Below are 15,552 nucleotides of genomic sequence, written 5' to 3'. Positions count from 1 at the left end.
ACAATTACTGTCTCCATTATAAATAAAGGCTGTGCTGGCTGCAATGCAACTTTGCAGTTTAATTCATAAAGAAATAAAACAATGAAAGTCAGTCATGTGTGTTTTCTTTGTGCATTATGTGGTGTTTTAGGGTTCTGCATTTAATATTGTTTGCCTTCTGCTGCTGTAACTGCTGTAATGTCATCCCAAGTTTGAAACATCATGTGGGAAATGTGGAGAAGAAGCCAGGCCTGGAGTTGGAGTTAGAAGGAGCAATCAGACTAATACTGATTTTTGATTACCGAAACAGTGAAAAATGACAAGGTTTTAAATGACTTCTGATACATGATACAAAGTAATACTGATATTTGATGACTGAAGAAGTGAAATGGATACTGCAAAACAGGAAGCATTTGATTGATATTTCAATAAAGCAATGGACTCCATTTTATGGTAATAATATCCTTTCTGCATGCCCCCTGACATTGCCCATGCAGCTGATTGGCTCTGCTAATAAAGATGTAAAATGAAAAGCGACGATTGACACATGATGAGTGAAAACTGAGTACTCATGAGTGTTGACGTGATGAACAATAAGTGAGTGGGGATGCATGATGAGAGATAACTACTGACACATGATATGGAGTAATACTGATGTTTGATGACCGAAGAAGTGAGAAATTACAATGTCCTAAAATGGACACTGTGTTAACAGTATTTGATTGATATTTCAATAAACCAATGGGCTTTGTTATAATCTACATTATTAAGTTACATTACTATGTTACATTATGTTATTATATTTTGCTATTATGTTACATATTATGTTATTAATCTACATTACTTACAACCCACCATTGTCGCTCACTTCACTATTTGCCTCTGTTAAAAAAAGAAGGAAAATGACCAGTAAAGACTGACGCCTGATGAGTGAAAACAGAGTACTGAAGAGTGATGGTGTGATGAACGATAAGTGAGTAGTGATGCATGATGAGCAACTTCAGAATTGTGATTCACGACGAGTGATGAGTGACCACTGATACGTGGCAATAAGTAATACTGATATTGGATAACTTAAGAAGTGGGAAATGACAATGTTTTAAATGACTACTGATACATGATACAAAGTAATAGTGATGTTTAATGATTGAAGAAGTGAAAAATGTCATAACATGGACACTGTATTGGAGGAGCTAATTATAAAGAGAAGATCACCCATTTTCTATTAACAGTAAAGTTTCAAAACATGATTATTGCTGCATACTGAAGAAGCTTTAAGAGGCTAAATTATCACCTCACCACTAAAGACGTCACCATCAGAATGAGTGTCTTGCCTGTCATTGAACAGACTTTTCAGGAGAAGGTGTTAGAGAGTGGTGAGACTAAGCTAACTTTACAATAAGGCCTTTATTTGTATTAACACTGACACTCTCTTGGGTTTTGTCCTGTGTGGCTTTTCATCATGTGTGTTTAAACCAAAAGTATATGTTAAATTAGGGGAATGGAATTTATCTCTGTTTAGAGTTAAAGTATTTGTAAGATGTATTTGATTTTAAAATATATTGCTTAGTGTGATCACATTCCTTTTGTTTGTATTTCTTTCTTTCATAACATTTTATTTGAGTCCTGAACTGCAGCTGTATATTTGAAGGAGTGCATAAAGTGCGGCTACATCCCCCTTGAGGCACTTCCCGTTATACTTTAGGAGAAATCATGTGGCTTCTTACCTTTCTGAGATAAGCAACCACAAAGAAGGCTTCACTCTACCTGAAGCAATAAAAAGCGCATTTCATCTTGGTACCCAAGTGCATTTATCCACTTTACTGCCGAGTTAAAAATAATCTGTATAGACTTCATTAGGTTCCAATATCTTTTCAAAGGTGAAAGCTCAAATTAAATGTGAGTATAAGTGAAATAAATCTAAAGCTAGCTAGCAAAAATGTAAGTACATATAAATAAAAAGTGTGCACATTTTTTCTACATATATACAAACAAATTTTGTACAAAGAATAACAAATCACACGGACGTTGGAATACTGTCGGTTTATGACCAAAAATAGAATCTCTTGTATTCTTGAAATCAAAGCTCTGACAACTTTACCACTGTGCTCGTCCTTCTTATGGCAGCCTATCAAAGATAAGCTGCTATGCAAATATGAAAAGTGTAGAGTGGTCAGCATGAAGCTATAGCAACCAGTATTTAAAATCTAATAAATCCCACCAGCATCCATCCCACCTTAGATACCAAGACAGCACATGATTGCATTTTATAACTTACTATGTATGCTTATCCATTGCAGATTTATTCTAAATTATAAGTATATTTCCTATCAACTATTTAACTGTTATTTCCAAATAAACAAAACACTACTTACTCTATGGTACCTGGTCCTATGGTTGTGCAAACAGCATTTTTGCTGCAAGTGTTATTAGTCTTGCAGGCATCAATCAGGCTGCATCCGCTTCCAGGAACTCGACTTTCAAAACCCTCTTTGCACTGGCAGTGAGACTAAGCAATGGAGAGACAGAGAAAGAAAGAAGGACTGAGAGAGAACATTTAACAGTTTTAAAAACTTGTTTTAGGTAAAACTTTCTGGCTCCAGGTAGGGCTTGGTGGTTGTGATTAATGTACAGCAGCAGATTTTCTGTTGGGTTTATTGTTTTATTTTTACTATGGCTCTGTAACAGTAGGGGTGAGTATAACGAGGCTGGGAGAGACAGAGAGATTCTGCTGCTGTTTGGTAGTTAGAAGTCCAATCTTCAATTGTTCAAAAGGACTGCTTTTTTGGATATGGGAAGGCACATCTGGCTAAAAGGGTTGTTCTTTATTTCAAAGTTTCAATGACTTCTATGACTTCTCATGTTAGGCATTAACTGACAAACATTTGGTCCTCAATAGGTAATAAAATTAGATAAATTACCCAGGGATATATATTAAGGAGTTATGTTTGCTTACTGGATTCATTCCTGAGCAGACACCCAATAAGAATCAGAAACAAATGGCAAACAGAACTGGGTGAAATAGGTGATGGGCAATAGGGAGATATTTTAGAAAATGTAACATCTGTCTCACAACTCCCATATATCAGAGATATCTGAAGGATTCAGACAATTTATTACACGTTATAGAAATGCCAAAAATTTGAGCAACTATTGAATAAAGTGTCCCAGCTAAATATATCAAAGGATCCTAAAGTATGTGTATTGGGATATCTAGGAGATGTAGATTTACTTGAATATGAGATGCAACGCAGTCTAGTGCTGTTTCAAGCAGGGAAACAGATTGTGCTGAGATGGAGCAGCTCTTACATTTTAAAATGGAGAAATTGGTTATTAAACATAAGGTGGGGGCAGCACGGTCGGTAGTGCAGTGGTAATGCTGCTGCCTCGCAGTTAGGGGACCCGGGTTCGCTTCCTGAGTCCTCCCTGCGTGGAGCTTGCATGTTCTCCCCGTGTCTGCGTGGGTTTCCTCTGGTTTCCTCCAACAGTCCTAGGACATCCAGGTTAGGTGCATTGGTGTGTGTGTGCCCTGTGGTGAGCTAGCGCCCTGCCTGGGGTTTGTTTCCTGCCTTGCACCCTGTGTTGGCTGGGATTGGCTCCTCCTGTAGTTAGGATATAGTGGGTTGGATAATGGATGGACATAAGGGGATGTGCGGCAAACCATATATGGGCTAGATAGATGGAACTGCAGGCATAGTACATTTAGAAATATTAGGATTTAGACTTTTGGGGACATAGGAATTATCTTATAAGGAGTGAAAAAAGCAGTGTTGGAGTAACCAAAAAGGTCTCAGTTAGAGCAGGTCTGCACCAGGGATCTTCTTTAAGTCCTTACCTCTTTGATCTGGTCATGGACATGTTGAGTCATTGTATAAAAGACTAATCCCCCTGGTGTATGCCTTTTGCTGAAGTCATCATATTGTGTAGTGCCAGAAAAAAGGAAATGGAGAGGATGTTGGAAGAATGGAGAAAGGCTTTGGAAGACAGAGGGTTGAAGATAAATAGGAAGAAGACAGAATATATGAGGTTTAATGACAATCAGGATTCAGAAGTTAGCCTGCAGTTAGAACTATTGAAAATAGTGGATAAATTTAAATATGTAGAATCAGTGGGAGCCCAAGAATAAAAACCATATGAACAGATAACCCACAAGTGCAATCTGGATGGAAGAAGGTATCAGGAAGCATGGATCTGAGACATGGCCAGTAAGGGATGCACAGGAAAAGAGCTTAGATCTACCAGAAATGATAATGTTGAGATGGATGTGTGGAGTTACAAAAAGGACAGAGTAAGAAATTAGATAATCAGGGGTTCAACAAAAGTGGAAGAGATATCCAAAAAAGTACAGGAAAGTAAGGTGAAGTAGTTTGGACATGTGATTAGGAGAGACATGCGGGCTAAAGAGTAATGTGAATGGAAGTACAGGGGAAAAGAAAGTGAGAGAGGCCTAAGTGGGGGTGGGATGAAAGGAGCAGGACCGAGCTGTATGGGAAAGGCGTTGACCTCACTTAGAAGTTGGAAAAGATTAACATAAAGATGAGGAATGGACGTAAGAATTATCCTATGTTTCTGTTAATCTCCTAGCTGTTCCAGTTCTGTGTTACTCAGTTAAGGAAATCCCATATGGACAGGCTGGCTGTGATCATTATAGAGCTGAAAGGTTTTTTGGTGGGGGACCAGCACATCTAATGTCTCTGGTAAAGAACTAAATGAATGGCTATTCTCTTTGTTATTCTGATATTCCAATTCATGGATGATGGAAACATAACATATCTATATTAATTATGGAATGCATGATGTCATCAGGTAATGGCAGACTGAAGGTCTGTGTTAAAATTATTTATGTACAGGGAGATTTACTTTGAATACTTTGGATGTGATGGATGGAAATGAATAGTGGAGGGTATTGAGGGAAATTTTCTTTTTGTTGTTGGTTGTTGTTGTTAAAATTTGAAAAAATAAATAAAATCTGATTTAAAAATTGATAAATGTAACATCAGGTGACAAATAACATATTACCGATTTTAACCTGATCATTTTTGCATAAAGTTCAACATTCCCTTTGACTTTTTGTAAACCACTTAAGCCTCAAGATTAATAAAGGCTCACACCTTTAAGATCTACCTAGACAATACAGGGAACAATTTGAGGCAGTAAACTGTTCAAAAACAAAACTGAAAGGTGAACCAACCAACTTCAAAATCTTCCAAAATGATTTTGGAATCACACCTACATTGCTGCTTTGTGGCAGTCACACAAGTTCTAACCTTTCCAGGGCCATCATATACACAGACCGTTGAATCTTTTGGGCATCCTCCAAAGTTGTCTTGGCAGGGGTCTATTGGCATGCAGATCTGCCCATCTCCTCTGTAGCCCAGATGGCAGGTACACCGATGTTGATTTGGGCCAGTGTGTGTGCAGTCAGCATTTGGGTGGCAGACTTGCTTCAAACAAGGATTTATTGCTGTCAGAGTAAGCAAGGCACACATATTACAGTATATCAGTAACATTTTCAGAATAATATATTCTAATGAGAAAAGCTTCATGACAATAAGTGTTTATATAAAAACATAGAAAATAATACAATAGTATATGTTTCCTTTTATTATTTTCTTTCTTTGTTGTAAAAAAAATACTTTGTAATTGTGTAAATACTCTAAGCATGTACTCAGCAGTGTACTTTCTACATTATGGACCAAAATGTTCAAAAATAAGTAAATAGCTTCCATTAGTACTTAACTTATTATTAAAAAGTTTGCAATAATCCATAACTTTGACTTCTTAAGTGTTAAGAACAAAGTGAAACACCCAAAGATTATTGTGAGTACTTTCACATACCAAGAGATGATAAAGAGAACAAGGATATAGTCAGAGACAGGAAAACAGTCGAACCATGAGAACAAAGCAAACCAGGCAAACAGGAAACAAAAAGAGACAAAATGAAATTCGAAAGTCAAAGGCAAAGCGAAGGCGAAACCAAAACACACAATCCTCCTGCTAAAGTCTAATATGAAAAAATAAACTAACTGACACAAAAGAGTTAAGTTAAGGTTTATGCACTGAAGGATAATGTTGAGTAAAATTGCCATTATATTTATAGTCTAATTTCTGTTCCATCATCAGTGCAATCATTGCAGCCACATGGTTTTTTAAAATGTGTCACGTCAATCAAGAATATAAAGATGTTCATGAAATGAATGTGGCTATAATTTCAAACATAAAATAAACATCTGAATCTGAATCCTCATGGGTCAAAATATACACAAAAAATTCATGTTTCCAGTTTTCCATTCTTATATAGTAAAATACTGCTTTTTGTACAATGGGAATTGTGCCTTTGTGCTGGCTTGTGTTTCTGGTTGAAGAATCTAGCTGAATAGGCCCCTCAATATTCTCAATGCCCTTGAGGGATTGTGTGCCATTTCCATCATGAACGTTCCAGTTTAGCAAAGAGACTTGAAGACTATGGCCACTTATTCTCTGCATCAAGATTAGTACTTTCTTTTGTTGTCACATGTTTGCACTTCAAGTTTAGGATTTTCCCCTTCAGCAGTGTAAGTCAGTGAAGGGGTATGACAATTCTAATACCATTTGTTCCTTTAAATGAAGCCCCATTAGTAAAAAAAAAAGGAAGAAAGCAAATCCATATCAGGAATACATAAAGCATAAAGCCAAAACTCTGATCAGAATGGGTCTAAGAAGGTCTCTAAATTTGAAAATGCCACCATGGAAGACTTACGTGTGCTCCTTCCACTTTGTGAAAAAAAAATCAGCAGTGTGTAGTCTGCATGTTCATTCCATGTTATTATGGCCTGTCCTTTTTCACCTCATAGTCATTTACTTCTAAAACTGAGGTGTTCTGTTCATGCCCAATGCATTTTCCTGGGAGGTGGGTGGTTGTGAAACTCTCAGTTTATTCAACTTTCAAATGTATATGATGGTGATGTCAAAGAGTATCACAATGATCTGATGCTAGTCGAGAAAGACCAGGCACCAGAATCACATGGTTTGATTTTTTGTGGTTTGTGAACATACACATCTGGCAAATCATTAAGAAAAGAGGCACATGTATTATTAGATAAGGAAGTTACATTAGAAAAGACCGTGCACATTAAAAAAAACAAAGAAACAAACAAACAAAAAAAACTACTATGTCCACATGTGCATTTTCTTGTCAACAAAAATTCTACTCATACTCAAAAGAGACTCCTGTGCATAAACAGGCTGAATTGAGTAGAGAAAGTATTAGGCAAGACCTTCCACTCTGCCTTTTATTTGAAGCATCACCTCTACATTTCTTTAAGGATCACTCATCAGAGACACAATGGAAAGATTTTCATTGTGTTACTGTATGAACATGTCAATAATATTTAACTGGAACTTGGCCTACATTTTTGCATAATAACTGTCACACATGTGCATCTGAGAGACAATCTCTGGGCCCATTTAATGACTGTTATACTCCAAGCCAGAGGGTGGTGCTGTTGTCTAATGCTTTCTCTCTTCTCCCTCTGCAGAAAGGATGAATGACAGCTCCTCGATCTTTGATGTCACCACTGGCTTTGGCGCTCATGAACCCGCCCATGCACATGTAATAACCGGCTCCAGCACCATCTTGGGGCAGTCTGAAGAAGGTGGGTGTCTGAACATGACAAACTCGCTATATTTCAATCATTTTTTTCTGTTTTTGGCTATACATTATACGAGGATCAGAATAGTTTCTTTTTGATGTTTCTTGTGTCTTATTACAGTGGTGGAGTTGGAAGGATTTCATTAGCATAACCTAAGCAGGTGGACCTCACAGCGACTGTGGCTACCCTAACCATGGAACTGCAGGTCAGAAGGGTCAGGTTCGGGAAGCTGAAAATTGGAAGTGACATCAGAAATGGAGGAGCTGTCAATTATTCTTCCTGCAGAGGTGGCAAGAGAGAGGGCATTAGACAACAACACCACCCTCTGGCTCAGAGTATAACAGGCATTAAATGAACCCTGAAGCTGTCTCTCAGACTCACATGTGTAACATCATGAATGCTAAACATATTTGAGTGGAATTTCATTTTATTGGTTTACTATTAAACACATTAAGTGAAAATGGAAACACAATCCTACAGGTCCTTCTTGAATCCACTCATTTTCCTAGCCTGCATAGTAAATTACATTATCGTGTAAGGATGGTTACATATCTCTGTATAATTCTTCTACAAATGGAATGCCAGTCTCATGTACACAGACAGGCTCACCAATGGACTGGAAAATCAAAGTAACTGTCAAGTCTGTGTTATATGGGATGACACCAGCACGTGGCAACCAGCAAGCATGTAATAAATAAAAGGAATGTATATGCACAGTATATACCACTAAGTTGCTTAGAGTTTTAGTCTTAAATGGAAGACAGAAAAGAGAAATTGTTAAAGGCTCTGGATGGTCCTAAAAAGAAGGTAAAATCCTGTAGCTATAAGACAAGCCCCTAAGGACTTGTTTAACTTTCCTCACCCTGTACTATTTCCTCAGTAGCTGGCTATATAAATGAGTCTAAATGAACAAACCGCTAAGGGGTACCAACTACCACTATCCTAGTAAGAAAACAGAAAGAACAAACAAACTGTCATGATGTGACCATGCTCTTCTATTTTGACTTATATCGGATTTTTTATGAATCTTGAATGGACTCAGCCTTCTATTACAGTTTTCAACACTGGTCTCTTAAGCCATTTAAACTAAAAATTAAATGAGTTTTGGCAGTGTGGCTTCTCATCATATCATATGCAACAATTGTCTTGTGGCTTCCAGTTCCCTAGCAAAATCTGTCTCTTTAATCTTTAGTGTTTAGTTTCTGGATTAGGTCCTACTTGCTTTGAAGAGTTTGAATTTTTTTGCTAGTTTAAGTGTTTCACTTTAATTACACTTTCAAATCAAAAAATCAGAAGAGCTGATAATCTGACTATGTTACAATGTTCTATAGCTATATAGTTGTCCAAGGAAGTCTCATGCTTAATTAAATGCAGTCGAATGTAGTGTATGATAGATTTGTTAAATGTAAGAAGATGCAAATAACACAAGTCTTTGGGACAGCCCACAATGTACCTGTAAACCTGAGGAAAAAATACAATCATGAAGGTACAGGAACTTTAAATTTGGGCCAAGACCATAGGGAAATGAGAGAGAAATATTTCCAAGACATATGGAAATATTGATTCTAGTCAGAGAGATCAGTAGTATCAATACTTTTTATATAGCATAGATAGATAGATAGATAGATAGGTATAACACTGACAGAGAGCAACTAAAGATAATTCCATACCCAACAATCAGAGAGAAATAATCTATAGTAACCACAAATGAAAGTTAAAAGTTTAGAGCAAATTATAATAAATTGGAGAATTGGATGTTATAAATTGGTAACAGAGTTGTAAAGTGTAAATGTCGGAGTGGATGAACTAGCATCTCAATAGGGATCGAGGTTAATTTTCTACCCAACCAAAAAGCCATAAGGAAAGGATGTGGATAGGCAGCCATCTGAGATACTGTAGGTTGGTTGCTGGATCTTTTCCTGGTCAGAAGGTCATAATGGAAAGACAGAGGGAAGCTGCTTTCTGAGGCCATGTATTGTCCATCTACACAAGGTGGCAGCTTCCCAATGGTGTAACTCTCGTGAAGGGAAATTGGGAGCTGTAGTTCTTAGATGCAGTCTTACTGGAGTACTTGGGTGCTGCCGGGGAAGATGCATGGGAACTCTGTCCCGACTCCACAAAGCCATGTAGTGCTTCCAATGTGCAATGTTTTGACCCCAGAAATACTCCAGCATAAAAGATGACACCTCAACTGTACCAGACAGTCAGAGTTGGGAAGGGGTGGACAACGCTTGTGGAGGAGTGGTGGAAGGAGACATGAGTGTTATTGTTGTGCTGGAATGATTTAACCTTGCAAGGGAATTATTATATATTAAACATTCTTCTAGTTTACCTGAAGTTGTGTTTGGCTGAGCTTTGTCTGATGTTAGGGCCTCGGGGTGGCCCCTGGTTACCACAAAAGACAATTAAAAATTAATTATTACAGGCCAATTATTTCCATCTGAATTACAATTCGCGCGTTTAAATCTGCTTCTGGCAGGATTAGACAAGTAAAAAGCAATAACTATTGCAATTTATAACACCTTTTAGAAAGACAATTGATCATCTAAATCAAATAGCAAAACTCCAAATGGCAAAAGCATTGTACTTAAGGAATACTTACGGGTACATTTTCTGGAATCTCCTTCGTGATTAGGTAGACACTTGCATACTAGTTTTTCACTTCCTATTTCTTCAGTACAACGGGCATTCATCGGGCATTTCAAATTAGCACATTCTGGAATTTCTAAGGGTAAACGAGTATCAAAAGGTTTTCAAAACTATTATGAATATACAGACTAACTAAACTTGAAGATATTTTTGAGAAGAGACCTCTGAAATCTTGTGTAATGTACAACTCAGTGTGTTTTTGAAATGATGTGTTTACTATAAATTATTTTAAAATGTTGTATAAAAGCTATTGGTTTTATGATTTATAAATACTTCCAAAAAGCTAGAATGAACATCCTAAAATATTACAGTACTGTACTTGTTAATAAGTGATTAGCTGTGTCGAAACAGTTTTAGAAACAAGCTTAACTTACCTTGATCACATTTTGGTCCAGTATAACCAGAAAAGCAGGTGCACAGTCCACTGCCCCTTATTCCATTGTCGCACATCCCATGCACACACTCGCACACTATCAGAAAATATGAAATACTTCAGTGAGTGTCACTATGGTAGGGTGTGTATGTGTGACTTGATGAAACTGGATGCACTAGTATACTGTATATACATATTTATGCATTAATACACTAATGTGTCTGAATTAGAAATAATTTAAATTAAGAGCATGAACTGAGTAAAGAATAAGCTGTCTACAATTCAAAAACATTACAAAAAAACTCTCCTCCAATTATCCAATGAAAAGCATTTATTAAAATACATACTGAGTGGGCAATGATGTAGAATAACAGACAAGAAATTCACTAACAATAATGACTCTATATACTGTACCTATTGTGGATTTGGAAAATATTCAGTCTTGTACTAAAACTATTTAAATTTATTATTCCCCACATTAAGCAACACTCAATACCCCAGAATGACAAAGCAAAAACAGAATTTTTACTAATTTATTAAAAATAAAAAAGATTAAATATCACATTGACGCAAGTATTCACACCTGTTAGTCAATACTTTGTTGAAGCACCTTTAGCAGCGATTACTCCTGGGGATCTTCTTTGGTATATCATGACAAGCGTCTCACACCCAGATTTGGGGATTTTCTGCCATCTCTCTCTTCAATTCCTCTCAAGCTCTGTCAGGCTGGATGGAGACCAGAGCTGGACAGCTATTTTTGGGTCTCTCCAGAGATGTTCTATTAGGCTTAACTTCAGGTTCTAGCTTAGCCACTCATGGACATTTCTAGAGTTGCATGCAAGCCTCTTCTGTGTTCTCGTTAGTTTTGTGCTACATCTTCAAATGACTGTGTGATTATAATTCCAAGAGCTAAACTTAAAAGAAGTGGTGAGGCAGCCTTCTGCTGTTATGCACCTAAAATTTGGAATAGCTTACCAATAGAAATTCACCAGGCTAATACGGTGGAGCACTTTAAAAAACTACTGAAAACCCGTTACTTTAACATGACTTTCGTATAGCTTTATTTTAACATAATCCTGATATTCTTTTTATGCATTGAATTATCATTTTTTTCAAGCCTCCGCATTCTGTACCAATTAATACTTTTTCCGGTTTTCTGTGGTGGCGATAAGCACTACCACCACTTGATCACGGCACTATGCAGTCACTACATTGATGGATTGAAGGCCAGATGTCCACATGACCATCATCGTCTAATTCTTCCACGCGAAGCCTGAAAACCATGAGGACTGAATAAGATCATTTGTGTTCGGTAGAATGCCTGAAGGGGGATAGGCGATCTCATGGCCTCAGAACCCCTGCAGATTTTGTTTTTTTCCTCCAGCCATCTGGAGTTTTTTTTTTTTTCTGTACTCCTGGCCATCTGACCGTAGTTTACTCTTTGTCCTTAGTATTGCCTAATCTTATTTTTATATTTTAAGTTTTTTATAAACTTTTCTTTCTTCATCTTGTAAAGCACTTCATTTGTATGAAAATGTGCTACATAAATAAATGTTGTTATTGTGCTTAGGATCATTGTGCTGTTGGAAGGTGAGCCTTCAGCCCAGTCTGAGCTGCAGAGCCCTCTGGAACAGTTTTTCATTAAGGACATCTCTGTATTTTGCTCCATTCAGTTTTTCCTCAGCTCTGTTTAGTCTCCAAATCCCTTTTGAAAAACAATCCAAAAGGATGATGCTACCACCACCATGCTTCACCACTGCAGTTATATCAGACAGGTGATGAATGGTGCCAGACATGACTCTAATCTTGGCTAGACAATCTTGTTTTTTACAGTCTGAGGGTCCTTTAGGTGCATTTTGTAAATACCAAGTTTGCTTGCATGTATTTTTACTGAGGAAGGAGACTTTTGCCTGCCCACTCATAAGCTCAGAGTAGAGGAGTGTTGCAAAGATGGCTGTCCTTCTAGACATTTCTCCACACTCTGGAGCTCATCCAGAGTTACCATCGGGTTCATGGTCACCTCCGTTACCATGACTCTGTTTTCACGGTTGCCCAGTTTGGCCAAGTAATTGTTCCAGATTTCTTTCATTTAAGAATTATGAAGGCAACTGTGCTCGTATGATCCTTCAATGCTGAAAGGTTTTTTTGTAGCCTTCCCCAGATCTGTAGCTCAGCTCAATCGTGTCTCTAAGATCTGCAGGAAATTCCTTTAACCTCATGGCTTGGTTTTTGCTCTGATATACATACATTGTCAGCCATGGAAACTTCTAAGAACAGGTATGTGCTTTTAATAAACATTTTCAGTTAATTGAATTGACCAGAGGTGGGCTCCAAACAAGGTGTAAAAACATTTTAAAGACAATCAATAGAATGGGATGCACCTGAGCAACACTTCATTTGTTATAGCAAAGGGACTGAATATTTGTCTTAATGTGATACTTCTAAAATTCTGTTTCCACTTTGTCATTCCTGATTATTGAATGTTGCTTGATGTGTGATGTGCACAAGGCCAAATTAATATATATAAATGAATTAATACTATTTTCCTGGATATAATTTTCATGAAGTACCTTCACATTAAAGGGTGGCATTGTAAGTCCAGGGAGTTGGGTTTCAGTTTCAGCTTGGAGATATTCGTCCTGTTTCTCCAGTTTCCTTTCCTCTTTCCAATGATGTGCAAGTTAGGTTAATTGGTGGCTCTAAACTGGGTAGTGTGATTAAGTGTAGTGACCTACAGTGGACTGGCACACTCTTAATGGATGCTTCCTGCATTGCGTTTGTGATGCTTCTGGGGTTAGAATTGGATGTAAGGATGGAGTTTCACTTTGATTAACGCTAGTGCTCTCCAAACAGTCCTCTCACTTTTTAGCAAGGTGGAAAAATTCAACATTAACTAGTTTCAATTTATAAAAATTTTGCAATTAAAAATTGGTTTGCATTTTGACAGACCAGTGAGTATCTAAACCTGTTCAAGACATCAATGTTGTTTATGCCGGCATCTGGACATCGTAAATGAAGTACATGTTGGCAAATCACTTAACAGACTGAAGCATATAAAACCATCTCACCGGAAGTGCAGTTGGGACCATACAAGTTGTCGTCTGCACAGTTTTCACAGGCAGTCCCTCCAAAACCTGGCTATTGGGATAAAACAAAGGTAAAAACAAACATAAAACAAAGCCCTCCTTTTTCATGTTATTTTAAGAACATAAGAAAATAAGATGTTCAACAAACAAACAAGAGAAGACCATTTAGTTAGTCAAGCCCCCTTTGAATAAGAAAGCACTTTGTGGCTTATGTCTTCAATAGACTTAATTTCTACCAGTACAGTGTGGTACATGATATACTATTCAACTGACACAAATCTGCTAAATCAACATTATTGACTCCTTTGAACATTTTGAAGACCTTGATGAGAACATTCTTCGTTTGAGACTAAAAGGATTTAATTTTGTCATGTGTTGCTATTGAAAAACATTTCTTTTGCATTTTGCTGTCATTTGTTTTGTAAATGATTACCCTTCTGAAAAAGGATGCAGCCACTGTGATGTAAGATAGGAAGAAGATTTTTAAGACCCAGAAAGACAGATGACAGCCCCTATTAACATGATTAATTCTAAATGTCAGGTTTGAAAAACAGGAACAACCTAAGAGTGAAAGGCCTTTATGGTGCCCGAGAAATAAATACTCCAGGAGCAACCCAAACGTTAAGAGAGAAACAGAAGTCTTGGTGGCTTTAGAGAAGATGGCAATAAAATTCTTAGAGGAAGACATACAGTAGCCAGTTAGCCATGACAGTGCTAAAGCAAGAGAGGAACAACACTTAAGTACATTTAAGAGAGAAGGTCAGTGAAAACCTTTCAGGCTGACAAGTGGCTGCAGATGTGTTAATTATTTAAAACTGAATGATTTTAGCAATTTTGCTCTTTTAGGGGCCTCTAGCTGCTACAGAAAACTTGTCGTCTTGGAAAGGTACAGTATAAGACACCTGTGACTTATAACTGATTCCAGGACCTGACCCAAAAGTAAAAATGAAAATGAATTGGGCACAAAAGTTCACTAGCAGAAAAAACAGGGTTAAAATATCGTGGGAAGTAGGGAAAGTAGGTTGGTCAACTCACCTGGCAGTTAAGTGGTAGCAGGATTGTGTCAATCTGTCTTTTATAACTTTTTTATTGTTTGTTAATGTAGGGTGGATATCTATACTAAGCTAATCTATTTTGGAGTTACTTATTCTAACATTATTGGGGATAACTCAACAAGTTCAGAATGCTCATTTTTTGTGATTTGGATCTGTTTTTTTTATCTTGTCCAGGGCAGTGGTTCTCAGATTCGATCCTGGTGACTCATTGTGGCTGCAGGTTTTTGTTCCTAACTAACTTCCGTTTTTCATTGAACTCTTAGCCTAATTAAGTGAATCATTATTTCCCAGTTTCTGTGTCTTGGAGTCAATGTAGAAATTAGAAACTAAGTTTGGTAGATTTTTATTAAAATGTAATAAACAGTTATATGGGGAAATATGTTGTTTTTTTAAGTCATTAACAATATTTTCAACCTAATTTTCATTCTGCTTTTCCAGGTGTTCTGGTTATTTAATTGATTATTTACTAATTAGCGGGTCTGACACTGAAGTCATTGCTGCTATCATTATCCTGGGTGTCTGCTATGCTGGTTGTTAATTGTCACTATTAGGGTTAAATGAAGGGAGCAAACTACACAGGAAAATAACAACAAAAGAGAGTTAAGCATTTATAGCTTTAGAAAAAAATAGAAATATAATTTTTAAAACCATACTGTTGTATTTTTCTGAATGCGGAATAAGAGAAGAGTAAAAAAAGTCCAGCTAATTAAATGAGATCAGTTGTTATCGATTATTATCACCAATTGTGAATATGGTTGAAACAAAAAACCTGCTGTTTG

The 15,552-nt window shown here is 37.1% G+C and overlaps 1 protein-coding gene across 2 annotated transcripts in view; it reads right to left on the bottom strand.

Annotated features, from left to right (window-relative positions):
- Nucleotides 1-15,552, bottom strand: part of stab2 (stabilin 2) — a 247,856-nt gene that overhangs the window by 176,910 nt on the left and 55,394 nt on the right. For both annotated transcript variants that reach the window (XM_039761804.1, XM_039761805.1), the window contains exons 5-9: nucleotides 13,701-13,770; nucleotides 10,634-10,729; nucleotides 10,213-10,335; nucleotides 5,247-5,443; nucleotides 2,355-2,488 (exon numbers count right to left, since the gene is read on the bottom strand). In XM_039761804.1, coding sequence (XP_039617738.1) covers nucleotides 2,355-2,488; nucleotides 5,247-5,443; nucleotides 10,213-10,335; nucleotides 10,634-10,729; nucleotides 13,701-13,770 — 620 coding nt within the window. The remainder of the gene's footprint in view (nucleotides 1-2,354; nucleotides 2,489-5,246; nucleotides 5,444-10,212; nucleotides 10,336-10,633; nucleotides 10,730-13,700; nucleotides 13,771-15,552) is intronic.

Source organism: Polypterus senegalus, chromosome 8 (assembly GCF_016835505.1).
Source record: "Polypterus senegalus isolate Bchr_013 chromosome 8, ASM1683550v1, whole genome shotgun sequence".
Classification (NCBI taxonomy): Eukaryota; Metazoa; Chordata; class Cladistia; order Polypteriformes; family Polypteridae; genus Polypterus; species Polypterus senegalus.
This window is presented reverse-complemented; position numbering and strand designations above follow the sequence as displayed.